The 22,903-nt window shown below is 35.9% G+C and overlaps 1 protein-coding gene and 1 pseudogene across 5 annotated transcripts in view; one reads left to right on the top strand and one right to left on the bottom strand.

The window, feature by feature from the left end:
- LOC117181892 (dynactin subunit 2) overlaps positions 1 to 22,903 on the top strand; it is a 164,864-nt gene that overhangs the window by 63,869 nt on the left and 78,092 nt on the right. For all 5 annotated transcript variants that reach the window (XR_004468202.1, XR_004468201.1, XM_033374907.1 and 2 more), the window contains exon 4: positions 16,154 to 16,265. Coding sequence is in view for 3 of the 5 variants with exons in the window: in XM_033374907.1 (XP_033230798.1) it covers positions 16,154 to 16,265 (112 nt within the window). In the remaining 2 variants the exon portion in view is untranslated. The remainder of the gene's footprint in view (positions 1 to 16,153; positions 16,266 to 22,903) is intronic.
- Positions 21,405 to 21,611, bottom strand: LOC117182407 (annotated as a pseudogene).

The raw sequence follows: 22,903 nt of genomic DNA, 5'->3' as shown, positions 1-22,903 counted from the left end.
GAAGAGGAAAGTAAATTTGGTTTTAAGTACAGGTGATTTAAACACAGTGTTCGAAGGGAGAATAAAAATGATTATATTGTTCTTTTCAGTTTCTTTTATGGACACTTACCCACCCAATAAAACAAAATTAAATTATAAGCTGTTATATCTCGCTAGGAGATTTTGTGTGCATTTCTGTCAAGATAATTCAAGCAAGGAATGTGTGATTCTACTCAAGCATAATCACCCATCGTGTCACGGGCATGATGATGAAAAATTGTGATTCCTAATATCTCATCAGAGATTCGGTTTGAAACCCAGGATCACTATACTGAATTTTCCACGTGATTCATTATATTTTCGCACTTATAGCTGAAGGAGGGTATACGATTTCGCTACGAGTACAATAACGCTTTATCTAGCACCCAACTAGGGGGCTCGACTTTTAGCACCCTGAGATAAAGATTAAAGTAAAGTCTCATAATAAAATAATAATTATGAAACAAAAAATTTTAAATATGAATAATTCTAGAAATGGAGTAATTATTCAATATTTCCTTGTAAATGCTATATTTGACACAGGTAGCAATTTAAATTTGATTTCGACATAATTGTTTTCACAAAATGTTCGTGAATTTGTAAATTGCCAATTTCTCTTATCAACATATATTTCTGTATATGGAAATCGGCAAATAACAGTAAATAGAATACGCGCTTGCATTGTATCGGAATGCCGTCGTGTCAGAGCAGTATTTATTATAAAGCCAAACTTAAATGAATCTTGCATTTTAGGTACGATTAATTTCAAATTTAACTGTCTTTAGTGGTCACTTGAACGTTTATAATTTGTTCAGACCGTAGCGGTCATCCGAAATAATCACTCGAAATCGGAATCTTATCGAGAGAACACGAGTTTAACTAGTTTAGAGCTTGGTGAAAATTTAAAATAAAACTAAACCTCGGTTTCTAAGAGAGTCATTTATGAATTTTAAATTCTTCTTCTGTTTCAAAGTGTTTTATATCGGATCAATTTCCTTTAGATTTTTCTTTGCTTTGTGAAAATCGAGTGAATTCGTTGAATTACAAGATGAGCAAAAATCAAAAACAGAATTTATTTTTCTAACTCAAATGTTCTTTTTTTCTTGAAAAGCATGGAAACTGTTTATATAGATTTGCATAGATTATTGGAATTTCAGTTATAAACAAGGTAATGGGTAAGTATTGAAAGATATTTCAATTCCATTTGTTTTCCTTTATTGTAAATAAAAACTAAATAAATTTCTTTCAAAATGTCAGATTTCGGATCTAACATGAGTTTAAACTATCGGGATGGGTATTCGCCCCAAAATCATCCTATCAATCAATTTTTCCTTGATCCGGAAGATGATAGATTAACTCCGGAAAAAATATCAATTTTTATCAAAGCACTAGAAATTAAACAAGAAAGGCTAGAGGATTAACTGCAAGCATTTTTGATTTAATCTCAACTTCTCGAAACCCAGACGAGCCTTTTATAAAAACTCAATGAAAACAAAACTAGTTTAATGCGATCAAGAAAAAGAAAAAATGTCGTAGAATTATCTTGCTCACTGTTTGTAATTGAAGAATCTTTAAAACAATCACACAATCACTGATTTGTCTTATATGGATGACCTAAAGATCTATGCTTCTTGTAAAATCAAACTTCAAAGAGTTTCAAATATCATTAAGAAGTACACAGGAGAGATTGTTATGGACTTTAAATTGGACAAATCTGCCGAAATTAATCTGAAGAAAGGAAAGATAATTGTTGATCCCAAGGACCCTGAGCTTATGGATATAAGTGTTATTAGAAATCTTGACAATGGAGAGACCTAAACATACCTAATCGTGCCTTAAAGCTGCATTCAAGTCGTGACATCAATGAAGGAATAGTTCTAAATACAGCTTACAGCGTTGCAAATCGCCAGAAATACTGTCCAAAAAATTGTCAGTAACCACGAGATGATTGGCAAAGCACCGTTCCTTTACAAAGCCGCGTACCAGGTGGCCGAGACCTTGGGTCTGAATTCTAACATTTAGAAAAGGAGGAAAGTGCATCACTCTATCTAGATGCTTCGCTTCTAAAAGCCAAAGTACAGAAAGCAGAGGCTGAAAAATTCAGAAAATAACTACTTGACAAGAAAATGCACGGAAACTTTCACAGAAATGTAGAAAAGCAGTCCTTGTAAAGCGAGCAAACATGTACTTTTCACAGATCATCAGGCCTTAATTCAGATATAGAAGGTTTCATTCTCGTATGCCAAGACGGTGTAATTTACACCTTAGTATACCGCAACCGCATTTTATGTCAATAAATCCCCATCTCTATAGATATAATGCGATCATAAAGTGCTTTCTAATCATTTTGGTTGATCTTAAAGTGTTGGCCGTGACCCTGCCCTGTCGAACGCTTCGAGGCAAGTAGAGTCAATTGTCCAAAACTAGAAGTGCCAAATTGTCTGGATCTACAATTTTCGGATAGCAGTATCCGTTGCTAACTCAAGGTCTGACATCGTTCTCCAAGACTTCGAAAAACAAACTATATTTTTAATCGAGTTCTCGGCTCTTGTCCACTACAACATCAATGCCAAGGATAAAGAAAAGGAAGAGAAGTATGAAGACCTGAAAAGGGAGCTGCAACGACTGTACCCAAAATATTCGGTTAAAGTAATAGTTCTCGTGATCGGTGCTCTAGAATTCAAGTATTTCAGTTAAAGATTCGTGATTTTACTTAAAATTTCATCTTTTAGGATAGAAATAAATTTACTTCGTTAAAAAATAAACTGGATTATTAAAAACTAATTTGTTCTTATAAAAGTTATGCAATTTGTGAAAAATTCGACTTTTTTGCGTAAAATTAATCTCATTGGTCGAATTTTGTTCAGGTATAAAATTCAAATATACCAGTCGAAGATTCATCATTTTAGTCGTTTTATCAGTTTGTTTGAAAATTAATTTTTCCAACTGAAATTTTAACCGTTCCACTTTGAGTGGTAAATTGACATTTTCCAGTTCAAGATGTAATAATTTTCATGTCAATTTGTCGTTTATAAATAAAAATTTATTTATTACGTCTACCATTCACGTATGTTCTTAAAAAATATACTTTTTGGCACAGAATAATTTTTTTCTTTGAAAGTTAACGAAGGGTTTTAGGTAAAAGCAAGCTAATAAATAACGGAGATTAGGTATAAGAATAAACTCCTTTATTCGATGAACACACCAACCTCAGCGAAGCTAGGAAAGACTCAAAAAAATACGCGTGCTTGCTCCTTCCGAGTGCCAGAGACGATCCACGACGAACGAACAAAAAAAGTAGCGGGATAGCCGTGAAACAGCGCCGCTATTCTCAGTTGGCTCTCGCTAGCAGAATAGCACAGTGGCGCCCCGTGACGCAAGATGTCTAACTCCAACAGTTAATCTCATTGTTTGAAAATTCTTCTTTTTTTAGCAAAGATTAGTTAACACGCGTATGTGAAATAGACGCAGACTACAGGAAGAACAAAAGTAATTTATTAATGCAATATACAAAATATGGTTGACGTAACGCGATCTAAAATCAACTGACTGATAAGAGACAGATGAACATCCAATGTTTGAACAAACAGTTATAATTAATAATTCCAACATTTTTTATTGAAAATTTAAGTATTCCAGATAAATTTTCATAATTTTAGTTAAAAATTCAACTTTTGTATTATAAATAAATTTACTTGGTTGAAATGTAAGCTCTTTTTTTTGGAAATTAATTATTTTAATGAGGATTCATCATTTTAATTCAAGGTGGCCCCTGGATCGGGTAACCTAGGAAACCGGCAAATGACCGGGAATTTTATAAGACCAGGAAAGACTGGGCAATTATAATGAATTTATTTTTTGAGCGGGAAATTTGTAATTTTTTGTAAAAAAATGTTTTAAACTTTAATTTAAATTGTTTTTTAAATAACTAATAAAATTTTTATTTTTTTAAATTGTAATATCATTCAGTTTAGAATGCGTAATTAGAAAATCTTCCACTTCACACATTTTTTATTTCATATTCTTCATTTTTAAGTCTGCATTTTAATTTAAAGAATGTTAAAATGGAGTTTCAAAGACTTGAACAATTAAAAACTAGAAGCGTTTAAAATCGAAGATTTTTTATGACAAACATTTTTAGTTTATTAACTCCATATAAATTGATGAATGATGTTTAAAATTCAATTGTACTTTATTTATTCATAATCAAAGGCTTTCTTTAAATTTTAAATATTATTTCATTCTAAAATATTCCACTTTTAAACCATTCAATTTGAAATTTTTTAATTAAGAAAAAGAACAATGATTTAATATTTAAATATAACTGAAAGGTAATTTAGAATCAGTAATTATAAATTAAATATTAAAAACTAAAGTTTCAACGGAAAAACGGGAAATGACCGAGAATTTTTTTGTTTGAAAGAAACGGCCACCCTGTAATTAAACATTCATTTCTTTGTTTAAAAAAATGAGCTTCATGAAAAATTGTTTTTCTTTGGATGAGAAGGAAATTTATTGGTGAAAACTTAACTATTTTAGTGAAAATTTGTTTCTTTTCTGGTTGAAAATAATTTTTTTCTTAAACTGAAAATATTATTTCAGTTAAATATTCCATAAATTTCGTTGGAAATTCTTTTTTTTTTGTTAAAAATTCATTTTTGGACTGATCTCTAATGATTCAATTTTTGGTTAAAAGTTGATCTTTGTTAGTTCAAAATTTAGTTCAAAGTTCTTGGTTGACAATTTCTCTTTTATAGTACAATATATGTTTGTTGTTGATAGTTCAACCGTTTCAGTTAAAGATTCACTTTTTTAGTTGAAAACTCATTTTCTTGTTCAAAATTAAACTATTTCTGTTGAGGATTCATCGTTTTACTTGAAAATTCATCAGTTAAGATGAAAGTTTTTTTTACTAAAAATTTAACTATTCCATATTCTGTTAAAAATTGATTTTATATAAATTAAAATTCAACTGTTATGTTGAAAATTTGTCTCCTTAATTTTAAAATTCAACTATTTCGTTAACAAATTGTATTTTTCGTAGATAATTATTCTTTTTGTTTAAAAAGTAGTCCTTTTGTTTTTAAATTATTGTTATTGTTTCAAAATTCTTCTTTTTGTTAAAAAAATCAGGAATAAATTATGCAAAATATTATAATAAATGTAAATTTTAAATAATTTCATTTATGGTGACCACTAGAAATTTCGATGCTCTAAATTAAGAGATTCAAGGAATTAAAGAGTATTTAATTGCTTTATAAGAATTCAGAGAATTAAAAGAAGTTCAAGTTGTATTAAAAAAATTTTTAACAAATTATATGAATTGAATAGTTTCATGAGAGTACAAAGAATTGGGAAGAGTTTAAGCATATCTGAAAAATTCAAAGAATCTTGGAGAACTCATATTCTTGAATAGAATTCGAAGAATTTGGAAGAATTCAAAGTAATGGAGAAGTTTTTGAGTATTCAAAAGAGTTCAAAACTTTTTAGAAAAATTCAAAATATTACCAGTGAATTCTATGAAATAGTGTGCATCCTAATCCAGCAGTAATTCAACCGTCGTCCAAAGTTGATGAATTTGGAAATAGTTGAAAACAATTTCATGTTTTCAAAAAAATTAAGAAGTTTTCAAATAAATCAGGTTGTATCTTAAATATTTTAAGATAATCCTGAATTGGTTTTAAAAGAATTCACAAGAATACCAGTGATGTTTAAGAAATAAAGAGAATTCTTCAGAATTCAAAAAACTTGAAGGAATTTACAATAATTCAACTTGAATCCTAAAGATTTTCAGAAATTTGCAAAAATTGTTATAAGATTCAAAAGATCTCAATTGAATTCAAAGACTTCTACATAATTCTGTAGAATAACAAAAAGTGTGCTTTCAACCAGTGTTGATGAATTTGGAGATAGTGAAAAAGTATGTCCTAATTGCAGATGAATTCAGAAAAGCGAAAATAAATTAAGTTATGTCTTAAGTATTTAAAAATAATTCTTTGCAATTTTTCAAAGAATTCAGAAAATTCCAAAAACTTTAAAGGAATTCAAGTGATTTAAATACAATTCAAAGATTTATACAGAATTTTGCAGTAATAAAAAAACATTTGCATCCTAATTCAGTAGCAGTTCATGTTTTCATGTTTTCAGAAGAATTAAGAAATTGAAAAATAAATGAAGTGATATAGCGAATTATTCAAGAGAATTTAAAGGTCAGGGTGGCGATTCAGCGGACGATTTCTTTTAAGAGTAAGTAAAGAGAATGAAAGTATTTGTATTTACATATATTTAGATATATATGAATATATCTGATGAAGAGCGATTTGTGCATATGTGTTGTATGAGTCGTTTCAGTTAGTAAGCCAGAGACCGGGCACCGAGTTATATCTATGTCGGGTATTTAAAATTATATTTTAGTTAGAAACAAAAATGTTTGTGATTTAATAGAAACTGTATAAAAGCCGTTCAATTGTACGATTGCTTTTCACAAGTTATTAAATACTGTTATTTTTTATTTAACAAAAAAAGTGAGGAAATTAGTGAACTTATACATCCTCACATATCCCATAGTTTAAGAATCTGGATTCCTAAGAAAACGAGGATCAATTAAGACTAACAAAATTTTGGGGGATCGTCCAGGATTTATGGTGGTTTATTATTGTTCACTGGATACGAAAAACTAGTATTTTTTAAAAAAAAGATAATGAAATCTTGAAACTTTTAAATATGGCGGTGAAACCGTTAAATTTGAAAAGAGGTGCTCGGTCGCTTACATACGACATTTAAAATGAATTTCTTCTCTTTGAACTGAAAGCATTAAGCTTTAAGCATTAATGTTAATCCTTTACTGTCAATTGACGTAAAAAACTTAGGGAGTGTTGATGTAATATCGTCGTTACAAACAAGTGCGTAGGCACTCTTTAGAAACAACGGATGATTCATGTCTGGACTGTCCATGCCTCTTCTCTGTCTTCTTAAGCGGTACTCTCTCTACTCCTTATCGAACAGCCAGAAGTTAATTTTAATTACTCTTGAAGGAAGCCAGCCTTTTCTTCAAATATGCAATAACGCAAATTCATGCGTTATCCTGTTTCACTGATCTCTCTTTCTGAATGAGATACTTGTCAACCTCTTTAAAATATTTACTACGAGGAGAATCAGCTTACGCCAATGCAACCACGAGGCGCAACCAGCTGTCATCTTTAAATTGAATGTTTAACGAAAATAAAGATAAGTTTAAGCTCTATTTAAATTTTAACTGTCTTAGAAATTAATTGGATTATTTATTTAACATCCGAAGATAGTTACATTGGTCGTATTATCATATTACATTGGTATTATTCTTATGATGGAGAACTTACTCTCTGAGTTACCTGAGATATCTCAGTCTATTCAAAGGGCAGAGACTAACTGTAAAAAATTGGGCAAATTCAATATTACAAAGGCTATTACTAAAGCAAGAATATAACTTCTTGACCAGTGTTGGCAGAAATGTGAAAGTTTACATCTACAAATTAAATCTGTGACTAATTATGTGGAACGCCAAAAAATAGATTATTTTTCGAAAAGCAAATTTCTTCTTATCGAGGATATGTATTGAAATGCTCGTGATTTCTTGATTCATCAACTTAATTTAATTAGTCCGGAAGTTGCTGCGTCAGAAAGTTTAAATCAGTCGCAAATTTTTAAACATGATTCTGTATCTGTTAAACTTCCTCAGATTAAGTTACCATAGATTTCTGGAGAATACAAAGATTGGGAAAACTTTAGAGATTTATATGATTCTCTTATCATTCAAAACGATTCTTTATCTAATGTCACTAGATTGCAATATTTGAAAACTTCTTTAAAGGGTGACGCTGAAAATCTATTAAAACATGTTATTATTTCTGAAGCTAATTTTGTAGTAACTTGGGAGTCGCAAAAGACAAGATACAATAACAAAAGAGCACTTATTACAGCTCATTTACAAGAATTCATTAATTTGCCTAATGTATTTAACAACTCTTTAGAATATTTAAGAAAATTGCGCGATACTACAAATGAATCTCTGGTGGCTGTCAAAAACTTGAAACGCGAAACCCATTCATGGAGTGACTTATTAGTTATTTTAATTACTAAGAAACTGGATAATGCGTCCTTGAAGGAATGGGAAACGTAAACTAGTGATGATACTGATTATCCAACTTACAATGATCTAGATACATTTTTAGAGAAGCGTATTCGCGTTTTGTAAGCTATTAAAATTTCGAAGGTTGGTTCGAGTTCCCAAAAAAAGAGTAAATCAGAAGTCAAACGCCACAATGCATCATCCATTTCTAAATGTTTATTTTGTAGAGAGAATCATTCACTTTTTAGATCTAAAGAATTTAAAGAGTTGTCTACTGAACAGAGAAGAGAATTCATGTTTCAAAAACACGCTTGTTTATGGTAAATTGTTTGTCTCCAGGTCATAGACCTCAACAATGCGCTAGTGAATACACTTGTGCAAAATGTCATCGAAAGCACAATACTCTTCGTCACTTTAACAACTGGAATTCAGCGAATGACTCGGCTGCTTCCACACGAGAAACTTGTCCTAACGTAAACAATTCTGAAATTACATCTACTTCACAAACTAATCAAAATACTCCAGTAAATAACGATAGGATTTCAGCACCACTTTACTTGCCACGGCAGTTCTTGAATTGAAAGCAGATAATGCTAGATGTGAAAGTTTTCGAGTATTGATGGATCAAGGATCTGAATGTAGTTTTCTATCTGAAAGAGTTTTCAAGACATTAAAACCCACTTGTCATAAAATTAATACCCAAGTATATGGTGTAGGAGGAGAATTCATCGGTACCGCTAAAAGGCAAGCTCAAGGATGGTTACGTCCGAAGGAGTCAAAGCGTACTCCTATTACATTACAAGCCCTTGTCTTGTTCAATTTAACTTCATACCCTTCTCCTAACTTGCCAGATCAGGACCTATTCAACAGTCTGAAATAGGTCGTTCAATCTCAGCCTGTCATTGTACGGATTCAGAACTACAAAATAATTGATCTCGTTTCTGGAAGATGGAAGAACCTCCTTCCTCATCCTGTTTGACTGAGGATAAAATTTGCTGCGAGGAGCATTTCGTTACTAATTGGACTCGATTGTCCTCTGGTCAGTATATAATCAGATCACCCTTTCGAAATGGTCCTCCCATCGAAATCGGTAATTCCTTGGGTAGAACTAAAATTATTTTAGAAAAGAATCTAGCCCGTTCATCATCCTATCATTCGAAATAGTATTTCCACTACTCATTTACGTGTAGTATTTAATGCCTCAAGCCTGACATCTAATGGCTCTTCTTTAAACTCGCACTTGCATATTGGTCTGAAATTATTAAAAGACTTTAATTTCAATCATTTTACGTTGGCGCATGTCACAATTTATATGTCTCATATGGAACAGCTTGTGCCCCGTACCTGGCTAATAGGGTTGTTAAACTATTGGCTAGTGATGAGGGATATGCTTTTCCTAAAGCAAAGGCTATTTTAGAAAATAACCTGTACGTTGATGATGTTCTCTTCGGCGTTGATACTGTCGAGGAAGCAAGTGAGTTGCGCGTACAGGTTTCACATCTGATGGAATTTGGAGGTTTTCATCTTTGAAAATGGGCCTTAAATAATGAGTCGTTGTTATCTGATTGCCCGCAAGGGGATTATGAAAGATCTTTTGATTTTTTTGCCGGGGAAGATATACAGCTGAAAGTTCTAGGATTACATTGGTATCCTCCCTCTGATAATTTTATAATTCCAGTAGAGACTCCAAACAATTTCAAATTCCCTGTCATTTTCCGGTTTTTCCCGGTTAAGTTTTTCAGTTTGCCTAATAAACTAAAAGTAACATATTTATATTTGTTGCAAAACGTAAAGATTTATTTTAAATCATGACGTTCATTTTAAACATTCTTTAACACAATAGAGTGAAACATTGCAAAATACATGATCTAGAATAGTAGAATTTAATAGAAAACAGATGAATTTACAACTAAAATGTATTTAAGTGAAATATTTGAATTTTTAAACAAAAAGATGAATTTTTGAACAATAAGAATAATTTTCATAATTAAGTTTCAAGTTAAGAAAATCAATGTTAAACCAAAAAAGACAAATATTGAAATAGAAACGGTCACTTTTCAACTAAAAATTGAATAAAGACATTTTGAATTAAAAAAGTTAATGTTTAACAAAAAATTAATTTTCAACTAAAATTATGGAATACTTAATTGGAATAGTATTTTTATTTACAGTTTAAGAAAAAATTATTTTTAGTCAAAAAAGAAACAAATTGTCAATAAAATTTTTCAGTTTTCTGTAGAAAATGCCTTCTCATCTAAAGGAAAACCAATTTTTTTCAAACAGCTCATTTTTTAATCAAAGAAATGAATTTTTAAACAAAATGATGAATCTTGAACAACAGCAAAAATTAATTTTTAACTAACGTGTTTATTTTTCAACGAAGAAATTGATTTGTAACCTATCTGATAAATTTTCAACTAAAATTATGAATATTTAACTGGAATACTTCAATTTTCAACCAAAGAGAAGAATTTTCAAATAAGGAGATTAACGTTCAAAGAAAAAACTCATTTTCTACCAGAAAAGTCGATTTTCTTCCAAAAAATTCGATTTTGTAACAATATACGTGAATTGTCAAGAAAATAAATGAATTTTCAATTTGTAAAGACTTAAAGTACTTTCTATTTTGATACTTCGGTAGAAGGAACTTTTAAATTGTGACGAATTTTGACTTAGAACAGTGATTTTTTAATCTCCTTTCTCCTAAATTTCAGTTCTAATACTATAAAAAAATTCCCGTTTCACCCTGAAGATTTTTCAAAAAGTGTGCATTCTAATCCAGTAGCAGTTGATCCATTAATCCAAGTTGCTGAAATTCGAAATAGTTGAAACTGAATTCAAAGACATCTACAGAATTCTTCAGAATTATAATAAAACGTGTTAATCTTTATTCACTCGTAGTTAACCCGATGGTCACAGGTTAGTGCCTTTGTAAACAGTTGAAAAGAATTCCCTTATTTCAGAAGAATTCGGAAAATTCAAAACATTTAATTGAATTGTACATAAATCAGAGTAAATAGTTTGGACGTTCATTGATTATCTGGAATAATGTACGAATTCTCTAGGCTCACTGAAATTATTTGTGTTGCGCTCACCAAATAAATTAAATAAAGAATTTTTTTTCAAAATCACTGAAAGCAAGGTGAAGTTACCGCGGTAGAATAATTTTCTTTTTTGGGTCACACGCACACTTGCAACTAGGGGTTCACCTACATAGAATTTCAATGCCCTGTAGCACCCAACATACGCATCGGATCCAAAAATTTGTGTGGAGTTTTCGATTTAATTTTTTGTTTGTTTTATCCGCCATTAAAAGGAACTTCAATACTATTGGGACACCCTCTGTGTGCGTGTGTTTGTGTTCGTGCAAATAAATAAATATATATATATTCTCAATACACCCCCCCCCCTCAAACTCAATCTCAATCTCAATACACCCACTACCTACGCGACTATAATAAGACGCGGATTTCCAATGTACATAGTATGAGCAACAAACCCTTCACATTAATTTTGATATTACCTTGCTTTTTTTGTAAATTGGTTTCCCTTTCCTATTTAATTTAACTACTTTTGAATCAGTCTGAGCCCACAGACGCGTCTTTTTTTCGCCGTGTGGATATTGGATGTCTTGGGATTAAGATGCATTTGGGTGGCGGGCGGGGTATCGAGTACTTTGGATTTGTTAAAACGCTACTGGTGGCAGCGAATGTGGTGGGTAGCCAACTTGTTGGGACGGTAATGGATGACGATTTTCTAGTCGAGAGGACACAAGGGTGATCAATGGGGGGGGGGCTTGGTTTGGGTATCTTACGCTCGGGTCATGGCTTAAGCGGAGAGGCCAGGGAGATAAGGTTTCGGCCGAATCCCTAAGAGATCTGATTTCTTCATCACGCGGACCATGATAACGCTGGGAGGTTGCTTCGCGCGATTGGTTCGCTCTCGCTATGTCAAAGTCGAAAAGTGTCCGACGACAAGCTTATCGCGCTTGTGCTTTGTGTTGCCAGAAAGAATTTATTCAAAAATAGGGAGACTCTGATACAGTTAGACTATGGCAACACCAAACATAGTTGTTGTAAATGCGGTTCAAAACAACAGAACGTGAAAATGGGTCGGCCAACCATGCTGACCACTCTAGAGCTGGGGGAGCCAATGAAGATGGATTCAATGCGATGGATCGGCGGAATCTCGGGACCTTTATGTGGACGGAGCGACTGAATCACGACTTGCTAGTATGCTACGATGCGAGTGTGGCCCCTGAACGGGGTTACATGGCACGGCTGCATGCTCTGTGGTGCGAGAAACACCCGGAGCTATCGCACTTTTCGCATCAACGTCTGCGAAACCATGCAGAACTACTCCAAAAAAGGGGCTATGTAAGCAGAACGCCTACTCTACCATAGTTAGAACAAGCCGGCGACAGAGGAAGAGAGGCGACACTAAGACCAACCGCGGGAAGGCATCTGATGGAGGAAGAGCGAAGCTTTATGATGCGGAGAAACATCAACACCAAGGTTTCTCTCAAGCCTAAAGATCTGGCTGAAATGGATGACGAGATTCGTGGTCATTTTTCCGAAGAATTCGATCTCTGGGCTATCAATTATTGCGTTTGTAATGCAGCGAGAGCTTTGGCCGATGCGAACCGTGAAACAAAACTAACGGTTGATCATAAGACCAAAAGACGAATGCATCAACTTGCCACAAGAAAGGTTATGCAGATAAACTAAAGCATGCATCTTAAGTCTTCTGTTCCGCGACTGTACATCTCACGCTTTCAAGGTGGTCGCGGAATGTTGAGTGTTGAATGTCTTCACAACAGGATTATTCTGGGAACAGCGCATAGAGTCGCAAATGGAAAAGACCCTCATCTTAAAATGGTCAGGAAGCACGAAGAAGTGGGCAAAGGAGCGTTTCTTTACAAAGCATCGGAGGAGGCTCCTGAAACACTCGGACTTTACTTCAGTATTAAGGGTGAGCAAAATGCATCCAATCTTATCTATCTCGAGTACTCACTCCTGAAAGCCCGGATTAAGAAAGCACAAGAGAAAAACTTTCGTGAACAGCTCCTCGATAAGAGGATGCATGGTATCTTCCACAGAAATGTGGAGGATCAGTTAATGTCGTGTGAGCTAACTTTTGCTTTCCTTAAATCACCCGGATTGAAGTCTGGTACGGAGGGTTCCATTTTGGCATGCCAAGACGGTGTCATTTCCACCTTAACATGCCGTCGCCACATTTTGAGCCAAGACATTCCCGATGATAGCTGCAGGGCGTGCCCTGCACATCCCGAGCATTTAGCTCACATACTATCTAGCTGTCCAACTCATGCGGGAACGGCCTACATCCAAAGGCTGTAGGGCCTCGAGTGTGCAACATAAACAATTGTCCAAATTATAAAGTTTCAGTATATGTGACATTTCTCATTCTTGACAATTGACTCTATTTTCCTAGGAATGTTTAGCAGAGCAATATTAAGGTTAATGCCGTACGACTGACAGAGATGGTAATAAAACACTCTTAGTGCCGCATTGTGTCTGGATGTAGGTCGTTCCTGCATGAGTTGAACAACTAGATAGCATGTGTGCTAAATGCTCGGGATGTGCATGGCATGCCCTGCAGCTATCATCGGGAATGTGTTGGCTCAAAATGTGGGGACGGTATGTTAAGGTGGAAATCACCTTCTTGACATGCCAAAGTGAAACTCTCCGTTCCCGACTTCAATCCAGCGTGAGATGTAGTGTCGCAGAACAGAATACTAAAGATGCATGCTTTTGTTAAAGTTTATAACCTGTCGTGTCCCGATATTAAGGGGTCTGAGCTCGTCCTTGTTCCATGTAACCACTCGAAATAAGTAGAGTACTAACGTGGCATCAGGCATGTTCGTTACAGATACTTTGTTCCTCGCCGACAGTTCGAAAGACCAAATCTGCCGGATGAGACGTTTGTATCTGCTTCGGAGAGTATAGTGCTTCTATCGACGAGCTCAGGGTCATCAGGGATGCCATTAACCCAAATTCCATTCCTATTTCAATAGTACCATATATTGTTCCACAATCCCTAGAGCTAGATGTAGTTGCTCTTTGTTTTTAGCATTGATCTTAAAATCGTCCATGTAAAATACATAAGTGACCTTGTGCTTTCGATCTGCAGTTTTGCCGTAAAAGTACCCGTCGGAATGGTGAATGATAAGTCTATGGTAGGTCGAATCGAAAGCTTTCCGATATTCAATCCAGGCCATCGACAGGTCACGCTGGCAGTATGCTGCATCTTTGCAGACACATCTATCGATGAGCAGGTTTTCCCGACATACTGCTACGCCTTTCTTTGAGCTCGTTGTTCATACATTTCTTACCACACAGGTCCGATTGTCCGAACATTCCTAATACGTTTTTCCTCTCAAAATTATTATTATTAATCTAGTCGAATATCAATTAACATTTGATAATTAATTTTATATTGTTAAAAAAAAAATAGAATTTGTGTAAACAATTTTTTTCTAATGTTCTTTTTTTCCTTAAAAGTTATTAATATTTGTATAGTGGAATATTTATTACCATTAGTTCTTTAATTTTTTATTGTGTAAACAAATGGAATTTCTTTAAATAATTTTCTTCATTAAAAAATGTTTATATTTCTTCAGTGAAATTACTGATCAACATTGTTTGATTAATTTGATTTAAAAAATTTTGTCTGATAGATACTGATATATATTCAACTAGACCTACAGTAATAATATTTATTTTTAAAAAATACGAAAAGAAATTATTTGAACAAATTCCATTTTTTAAATGATTGAAAATGAATGAACTAATGTTATAAATATTCCACCGGCTTGTTCTGGCTGTGGTAGAGTTGGCGCTCCGCTTACGTAGCCCCTTCTTTAGAGTGGTTCAGCATGGTTTCGTAGACGTTGACGCGAAAAGTGCGATAGCTCTGGGTGTTTCTCGCACAACAGAGCATGCAGTCGTGCCATGTAACCCCATGCAGAGGCCACACTCGCATCGTAGCACTCTAGCAAGTCTTGATTTTGTTTCTCCATCCAAAAGTCCCCAGATTCCGCCGATCCATTGCATTGTCTCTATCTTTATTGGTTCCCCCAGCTCTAGAGTAGCCGGCATTGTTGGCCGACTCATTGCCGGAAGCCCTGCGCGTTCTATTGTTTTGAACCGCACTTACTACAACTAGGTTTGCTGTTATCATTGTTGCTTCCACGAAAAAAAGGGTTCATCCTTCCTTGTAGAGCCCCGCATGCATGGATAAGGCTGCTTACTCTGAGAGGTCGCCCGGTATCCCAGAGTCACCGTTCTAGACACCTCACCCAGGTGCCATTCAGCTTTCGGCACGGTTTTCACACCTCTGCTTGGGGGTTAATTCCTTCGGGACCTCCCCTGGACAATTGTCCGCGACTGCCTATTAATTTTTGGAACCATATTCAGCAGAAAACCTTGTTACAGGCACCCTCTATCCGCAACCCGAGAACGCGTTCGGTGGCTTTGTCATAGGCTTTATCATTAATGCTGGGACTGATGTAAATACTTTTATACTGTATTAAACTTTTGGAAAATCGCTAATAATTTAATATTAAATAAAAACTGAGTGAAGATTTTAGTTTGAACCCACGTATGCAAAGAGAATCTACTACAATATTTACCTGCATGGCTCATACACTGGGTTGCGTTATATTGAGACAACTGGTAATTTAAAATCGAACATTTTCACCCGCACAAAATGAAATAAACATCTTAGAAACTTAAAACCGACAACTGCAAAACTTACTCGCTTTTGACCAAATTCAGTTTCTTTACGGCCATTTAAGTATTACGTAAGGTTATTTTCTGGGACACATCATCTTCACCGGTACTCTCACGTTAAATTTGCACACACTGATAACAAAGCGTTAGGTGGAGGTGGGGGGGAGTCCAAATTGTAAAAAAACTAGAATTAAATAATACTTGAATGGCCCGTATGACTGATTTAAAAAAGTCTATACAGTATTTTTACGGATTTAATAAATTTATAATGTTTTAGATGTGGCGAATGTGAATTGCTTGGAGTAAGTGAAAAAGAAACTCCACTACAGAGATTCGAACGCTTGAATTTTGAAATCAAAGATCTAATGAAGGAATTAAGTCAACTTAAGGTAAAGATGTATTATAAGTGCGCAATTATTAGACTGCCCTGTCACCAAGGTGTACAGGCAGAATGCTTTCAGAATATCTTAAACTTATCTTGAATAATAAAATTACTGGTCAATTTAATTTTGGACTTAGAAACCTGATGGGTTTTAGATTTTTTTCAACCGCAAGTTTAAAGCTTATGATTTTTTGCATGCTCATAAATTGCTTCGTATTAATTGAAGAATAAGCTCTTAATTTTAAAATTTTACTAATTTTACTTTTTTTAATTGGAGTGACTGGTATGGATGGTTAGTGTAACTAGTAAGATATACAAAGGGCTTATTTAACTTTCCTCATAAAAAAATGGAATCAAATGTTAAGCTAGCATATTTAGTCAGGCTTAAAGGAGCCCTGAATGTAAATGTGAGGCGATTAATTGATTTAGTGTTATTTTCAAGTGTACTTGAGTTAGCTTAATGTTACGCCAGCGTTACATCTATTTATCTTTTAATTAGAAAAAAATCCTGTTCTTTAAATACTATATTATTTATGTTTAAACTTTTATTAAGTTTCTGTGGAGTTACCGATGTTATGAATTAGTTTAGTATGATGTTTTAAATATTTTGCGATGATGTGATAGCAGACCAAGAATTAGTTTCATGGTTTAGTGTAGAACTCGCCTTTTACCGCTGTTGTCCTCTGAATAATTCTTTAGAGTTACTATCTGTTACTTCATGGGGGCTTAGTCGCCTACCTCCTGATGGCATAGGAAGTTTCTTACAATGCGATAGGCGTTTGACAAAACCGCTTTTTGTGATGTTGCTATCACCCTACTGACTACTAGATGTTCGAGATGTTCAGCGTATGCACATTGTCTGTAGCCGAAATCACAATAGGATGAATAGATGCATGTTACACATTACTTCATATTGTATTTAGTTTATGTTTTAGCTCGCTATACTTATGGCTATACTCATTGAAAAAAAAGTTTCGAGATAATCGCGTTTAAAATTTAGGCAAAGGGAAAATGTATGATTCTAGTTTTTTCCGTCGACTTCTTTTTTTAACATTTCAGGAAATTAGCTTCGCGTTCCGTTTGCGCCAATGCAGTGAGTATGGTTTGGGTATTAGTGGAACTCTAAGTCGAACGTATTTGAGTATCAGATTGGCGGGACCTTGGTTTGTTGGATCATGGCTCGAAGCGAAGCAGAAGCAAGTCAAGCTCAAAGGCTCGCGGGACATCATTTATGAAAACTGACCAAAATCACTAACTGGATCATATTCTACAGGTTTCAAACTATAAATTTAGGTAATATGTGGATAAGCAATGTTAGGAGACGTAGGTTGAAGGCAAGTTGTTGAGTTATAATGCCCGCCACGCCATTGTGACTTACGTGTACTCTCTCTGAGCCATTAGGCAACAACCATCAAGAATGTGTTCGATGGATTCGTTGGTATCTCCGCACAATCCGCACCGGTTTACCACGTCTTGATGTAACACTTGCTTGCGATAGTTTCCTGTATTTCCTGTATGTCACGGTAGAACTACTCATTCGAACGCTGAATTATTGTGGTCCGTTCGCTGCTTGGTCATTTCAATTTGGATAGTTCTGTTTAACCTTTCAAGTTTGGCGTTTGACCATTTGATGAGTCCAAAGGAGTATGATGAGAAGTGAGTCATGTCAATAATACCCAGATATTTATATGACTCGCCCTCAGCAACTGACTTGATGTCATTCTCTTTCCCGTTGTCTAGTTTTGTGGTCCCTAATTCTATTCTGATAAAATGATCTGTTCTGCATTTATCTAGTCAGAACTTCATCTGGATGTCATTCGAAAACTGGTATTTAACATGGATCATTTTCTGCAGTTTTTGGTTTTAACTAGTGAGAATAGCTTCAAATCATCCATGTACAGAAAATGGGTCAGCAGTTGACCATCCTCCTTATGTATTTTGAAACCATGCTGCATGCTATTTAGCGTTTAGCCCAATGGGTTAAACGACACGCAGAACCAAATGCAGTGGAGTCTCTTTCAATTATATGCGCCGCAATACGTATTAATCTAGTTAGGAGCCTTTAAAAAAATACAATAATTGTATTCTATGTGCGATTTTGTTTGATGTTTACGTTATCGTTTCAAATTCGGTTAGATTTTTAGCGTCTGGTAGTTGAGAAAAAAGCTTGGCATCAAATCTGGATGCTCGATGAGTTTTTGAAAATATCTTGTCAACGCAGGATGCGCACTCGTCCGTTTCTGGTGCCAGAAATTGTGCACTTTGTCCATACATGACCCAATTGTCTAACCGCTACCACAGCTGCACAATACACAAGAGCTTATACCTCTAACGCAGTTAGTGTTGCGCTTAAATGCATAGTTATAATTTTGTTTTGCAGGTGTTCTATTAGTACACGCAGATGCTTTGTGATGTACATCTGTGGTAGAAAATACCTTTGTGTTGGTTCTGCATCTCTGAACTCTAGTAAAGCACGACCAACATTCCTTTCAAGTTGCTATAGTTTTTCTGGGATTTGGCTGTTTATTTAAAAAAAAAACGTTAACGACCGGATGCGTTTCTCTTGTATCCGGTATATTGATTTTCATTATCCCTGGCACCTATGGTTTCAGATTTAATCAGGTGTTTTTTATCTATAACTTTCAGAGGGAGATCATCAATTGGAAGCTGCTGCTTTACTTCTATTTTAATGGCAGTTATTGCAACAGCGTTAAGCAATGTCCTTACAGATATGGAGCTTGTTTGGTGTGCTACATTCTGCTCATTTGTTTTTGTGCCCAGCTATATGTACTGTGGGTACTTCTGCATCTGGTTGAATTAGACCATTTGCCTCTCGTAGTTGTGATGAAATTGGATCATCTTGAGGTTGCGCAAGAACATCAATAGCATTATTTTTTTGTATTGCTTCCATCGATATCTCTTCTCTAAGTATAATGCCGTAGAATTTACTATGAAGGGGCTTGTCAGCATGTTCCTTTAGTGGAAGCGAACTTTCTGCTTCCTGTGCACGACTTTTAAGTACCATAGGTGTTAATGATGCTAGGCCGTGTGTAGTGTCGCTGGAATAAAATGGGAGACCAAGCTCCTCTGCTGCCCTATCTTCGGCTCGGCAGAGGAACGGCGCAACGTAAAGGACTTCATGTTGGTATAAGAGTCGCATTCGAGAATCTGTGCTTTTTAGAACTGAGCAGGTTGTAGCTAGAACCGTTCTTTGATAAAGATACTCGAAGCTCAGCAAACCCCTATCCCCTTTTTCTCGAGGGAAGTATATATGAGATACAGAAGATCTAGGATGATGACTTCGATGGATTGTCATCATCTTGCGTGTGCTTTGGTCAAGTTGCTTTAGCTCATCGACGCTTCATTCTACTGCACCAAACGTGCAAAACAGTCTGTAAAGGTCTTGGTGTAGATAAACGCAGGCACACTTGTCCAGTCAAAAGCTCATGCCGATGGCTTTAGAGTACCTATGTACTGCCGCAACAAGGATTGCAATGTTCTCTTTTGAAGAAGCAAAGAGTTTAAGGTGGGCCATGTATAAAAGGTGGTTGACCTTAAATTCTCTTTTGTCCGGCGAGCCACATAGGTATCTAGAGCTTTTTGCACGAAGCACAAAAGATAGAGGCAAACGGGAGATGCAGAAACTCATCCGACTTAAAAAGTCTCCTTGGAAGACCCTCCTATTATATGTGACATAACTGGTAATCACTTGTCTTTTGTCAGATGTTATGACAAATGTCCGCCACAAGAGAATAAGCTCTTCCATACATCTCACAATTTGTGGATGTAAATCCAGGCACTCAAGGAGCTTAATAAGTAGCTCATGTCTACTGTCTATTAACAGGTTCTCTCTGCAACCAGCCAGTCCTCTCTTGCATCATCCTTCTTCAACTATTATACTTCATACCAGCTCGATAGATATTAATGTCCTCTCTTTAAGGAGGCCAGTGAATAGCTTGTAGCTGGTGTTTAAAGAAGTTATGAGCCAGTAGTTCTTTGGACTTGACAAATCTCCTGTTTTAGGGATTAGTACCGTGCGTCCTTCAACTAACCACTGCTGGATTGGGTGTTCTCTGTTTAAGAATGTAGTAAATATACGAGCTAGATGTTGATGCGTAGAAGTGAACTTCTTCCACCAAAAGATGTTGATCTTATCTGTCCTTGGTGCTGAAAAGTTTTTAGTTCTAACGATCACTTTCTTCACTTCATCAGCAGTAATTATTTGATACTCCTCTTCTGAACGTTGCAGCAGTTGCCTGTAGCAAAAGTTACGAAACAGTGGGATATCTGAAGCGTCTTCATCTAGCTTATGAGTTTCTCCATTCTTGATCCCAGAAGACTTCAATGTCTTCTCGACTAGGCATATTTTGAACGGCACATGACATTTTGTTGAAAAGACAAAAAGGGTGAGTAGAAAAGGTAGTATTTTCCTGAATCCACTTTACTCGCCTTACAAGGCGCTCTTTGGCTATTGAAAGAGCTCTTATTTTTTGCGTCCAGTGCTGCTTGAGGGTCAACAGTTTACACTTGTTCAGCGTGTGATTTGCTTTCCGTAAGTTTTGAGCAAGTGCTCCAACTTTTGAATTGAACTTCTTATTTGGTGTTTTGCAGCTAATCACGCACTGAACATTTGATTCATTTGTCTAGCGGTTTCAGTTTCAAACTGAAGCTATGCAATACGTTCGGGAGTCTTACGCAGGCGCCCTGAAATATAATTATTTCTGTTTTCGCTAAGCAGGGAGACTGCTTTTTCGTAAACTACACAGTTCAGATTCTAGAGATCAACATCTTCAGGGAGCAAATCAGGGAGAGCAGTATTAGCTTCAGCTAATTTGTCCATCCAAACAAAAACTTCTTGGTGTATTTTTGATCTCCTATTTCTCATGTTGGCATTATCGGCTGTCTGTAACGGTCGTCTTGCTGGAACGAGTGATATTTTCTCTGGAGGATTTTGTTCTTCTTTTGGATAAAGAGCTTCATATCCTCCTTTGCGTAAAAAGGATACCTGATCCCTTTGCTACTTCCAACTGAACTATGGCCTCCATCCGAAAGAGGCCTATTGTGGGTGGCACTGCGCAGATACTGGTGACGTAACCGCATAATTTGTTGCATTGGGAAGCTAGTCCAATGCAACGTGGCTGACTGCAAGGGTCGGATCTCTTGGGCGATGGGGTTGCCACTTCCATACACCTTAAATCCGTGGCATAGCCAGAGGAAGCCCCAAAACACTCCGCCGATTGCCAAAAATCAGTTCGATATTATGGCATTCCAATGGAGTGCGTATCAGATATCAAGCTGATAAGAACCGATATGGCCCTGAACGCTGGACCATATCTTCAGGCGCTACAGGTGTAGGTTAAAAGTAAATTTTTTAGGTTTATGGTATTTTTGATGATTCTAGTTACTCTTTTTCAGATAAATCGTCAAGTATTTGAAAAATCATTGTGCATAATAATCGCGTCAGACTTGTTTCAACTTACGCACTACATATTCAGTAAAAAAAAATGAAAATGCGGTCATTTGTTAAAGAGTTGCTGACCAGAAATGTGTTCGACGTATTTATCTCTCGACCACCTGATTATGTCAGAGACAACACTCTTCATCATCAACCCTGCATAGCGCTTACCAATTCGCAGTTGTTTGGTAACAGCCCGATTATCTCGGTTCCAAGTACCTAGTGTACCTAGAATAAAGTCCTATAGGTACACTTTATAGCCATTTCGTGAAGGGAATCGGCTATGGGCTGATATTTTTGAAGTTTATGCTTCTTGGTTACACGGAACGCATTCGGACCATTCTCAAAAGGGATGACAACATCAATTATTGTTACAGTCTTAATCGCTCATCCCTAACGACAATGATTAGTTTAAGAAGAGAAAACGTCCGGGACTGATTTATTGAAAATCGCTTCTCTCGGAAGCTAAGCGCCCTTCACAATTCTTTGGACTGTCGCGGCATGTATTTTTGTAATAGCGACCATATGGGGCTAGTTGTTTGAAGCGTGAGAGAGGGTTTCATTCATGTATCCACGTCGGCGACAGCGAGGGTCTTGCTGGTCACGCCATCTTCTCGTCCCATTAAGCAGCAGTATATCCAGCCTTGAACGGTTCACATAGCGCCAGTCGGCAAACCTCGTAAAATCTCCGTTTCGTAGAATGTGATTCGAGGTCTTGTCCACTGAAGCAAGTGCCTCCATGTTGACCTGGTCTTTCTTGCTCATAAGAGACTCAAGAAAGTGGTTCTGCACTGCCACTTTGAGGCGATAGATGATCTGGGATCTTGCACCAGGTGGGAAAATTACAAGACCTCCCTCTTTTCAAGCCCCCCTTTCCCATTGCACTCAACCGCCATCTCACCTCTCTCCTCGTACCATCGCCAACATACTTTTAATCTCTCTTTCTCTCTCTGTCGTCTAGAGACATTTCTGGCGTATGACCACACGGAGGTGCCCGTACCTGAAGGTCCTAAGAACACGCCGTGCAGTCACCCAACAGATAATACGCTATCTCGTCGCTTGAAGGCGCTCGTTTAATCCATCTTCTGATTGCCTCTACCAAGAAAGCGAGTGCGATGGCGCGAACCACCTGGTATTTAGTGGTAAGCATTCGAAAGATGTGTACCATTGCATAAATATCCAGCAAGTCA

This window comes from Belonocnema kinseyi, chromosome 10, assembly GCF_010883055.1.
Source record: "Belonocnema kinseyi isolate 2016_QV_RU_SX_M_011 chromosome 10, B_treatae_v1, whole genome shotgun sequence".
Taxonomy (NCBI): Eukaryota; Metazoa; Arthropoda; class Insecta; order Hymenoptera; family Cynipidae; genus Belonocnema; species Belonocnema kinseyi.
Note: the sequence above shows the minus strand (reverse complement) of the source record. Positions and strands in the feature narration are given on the sequence as shown.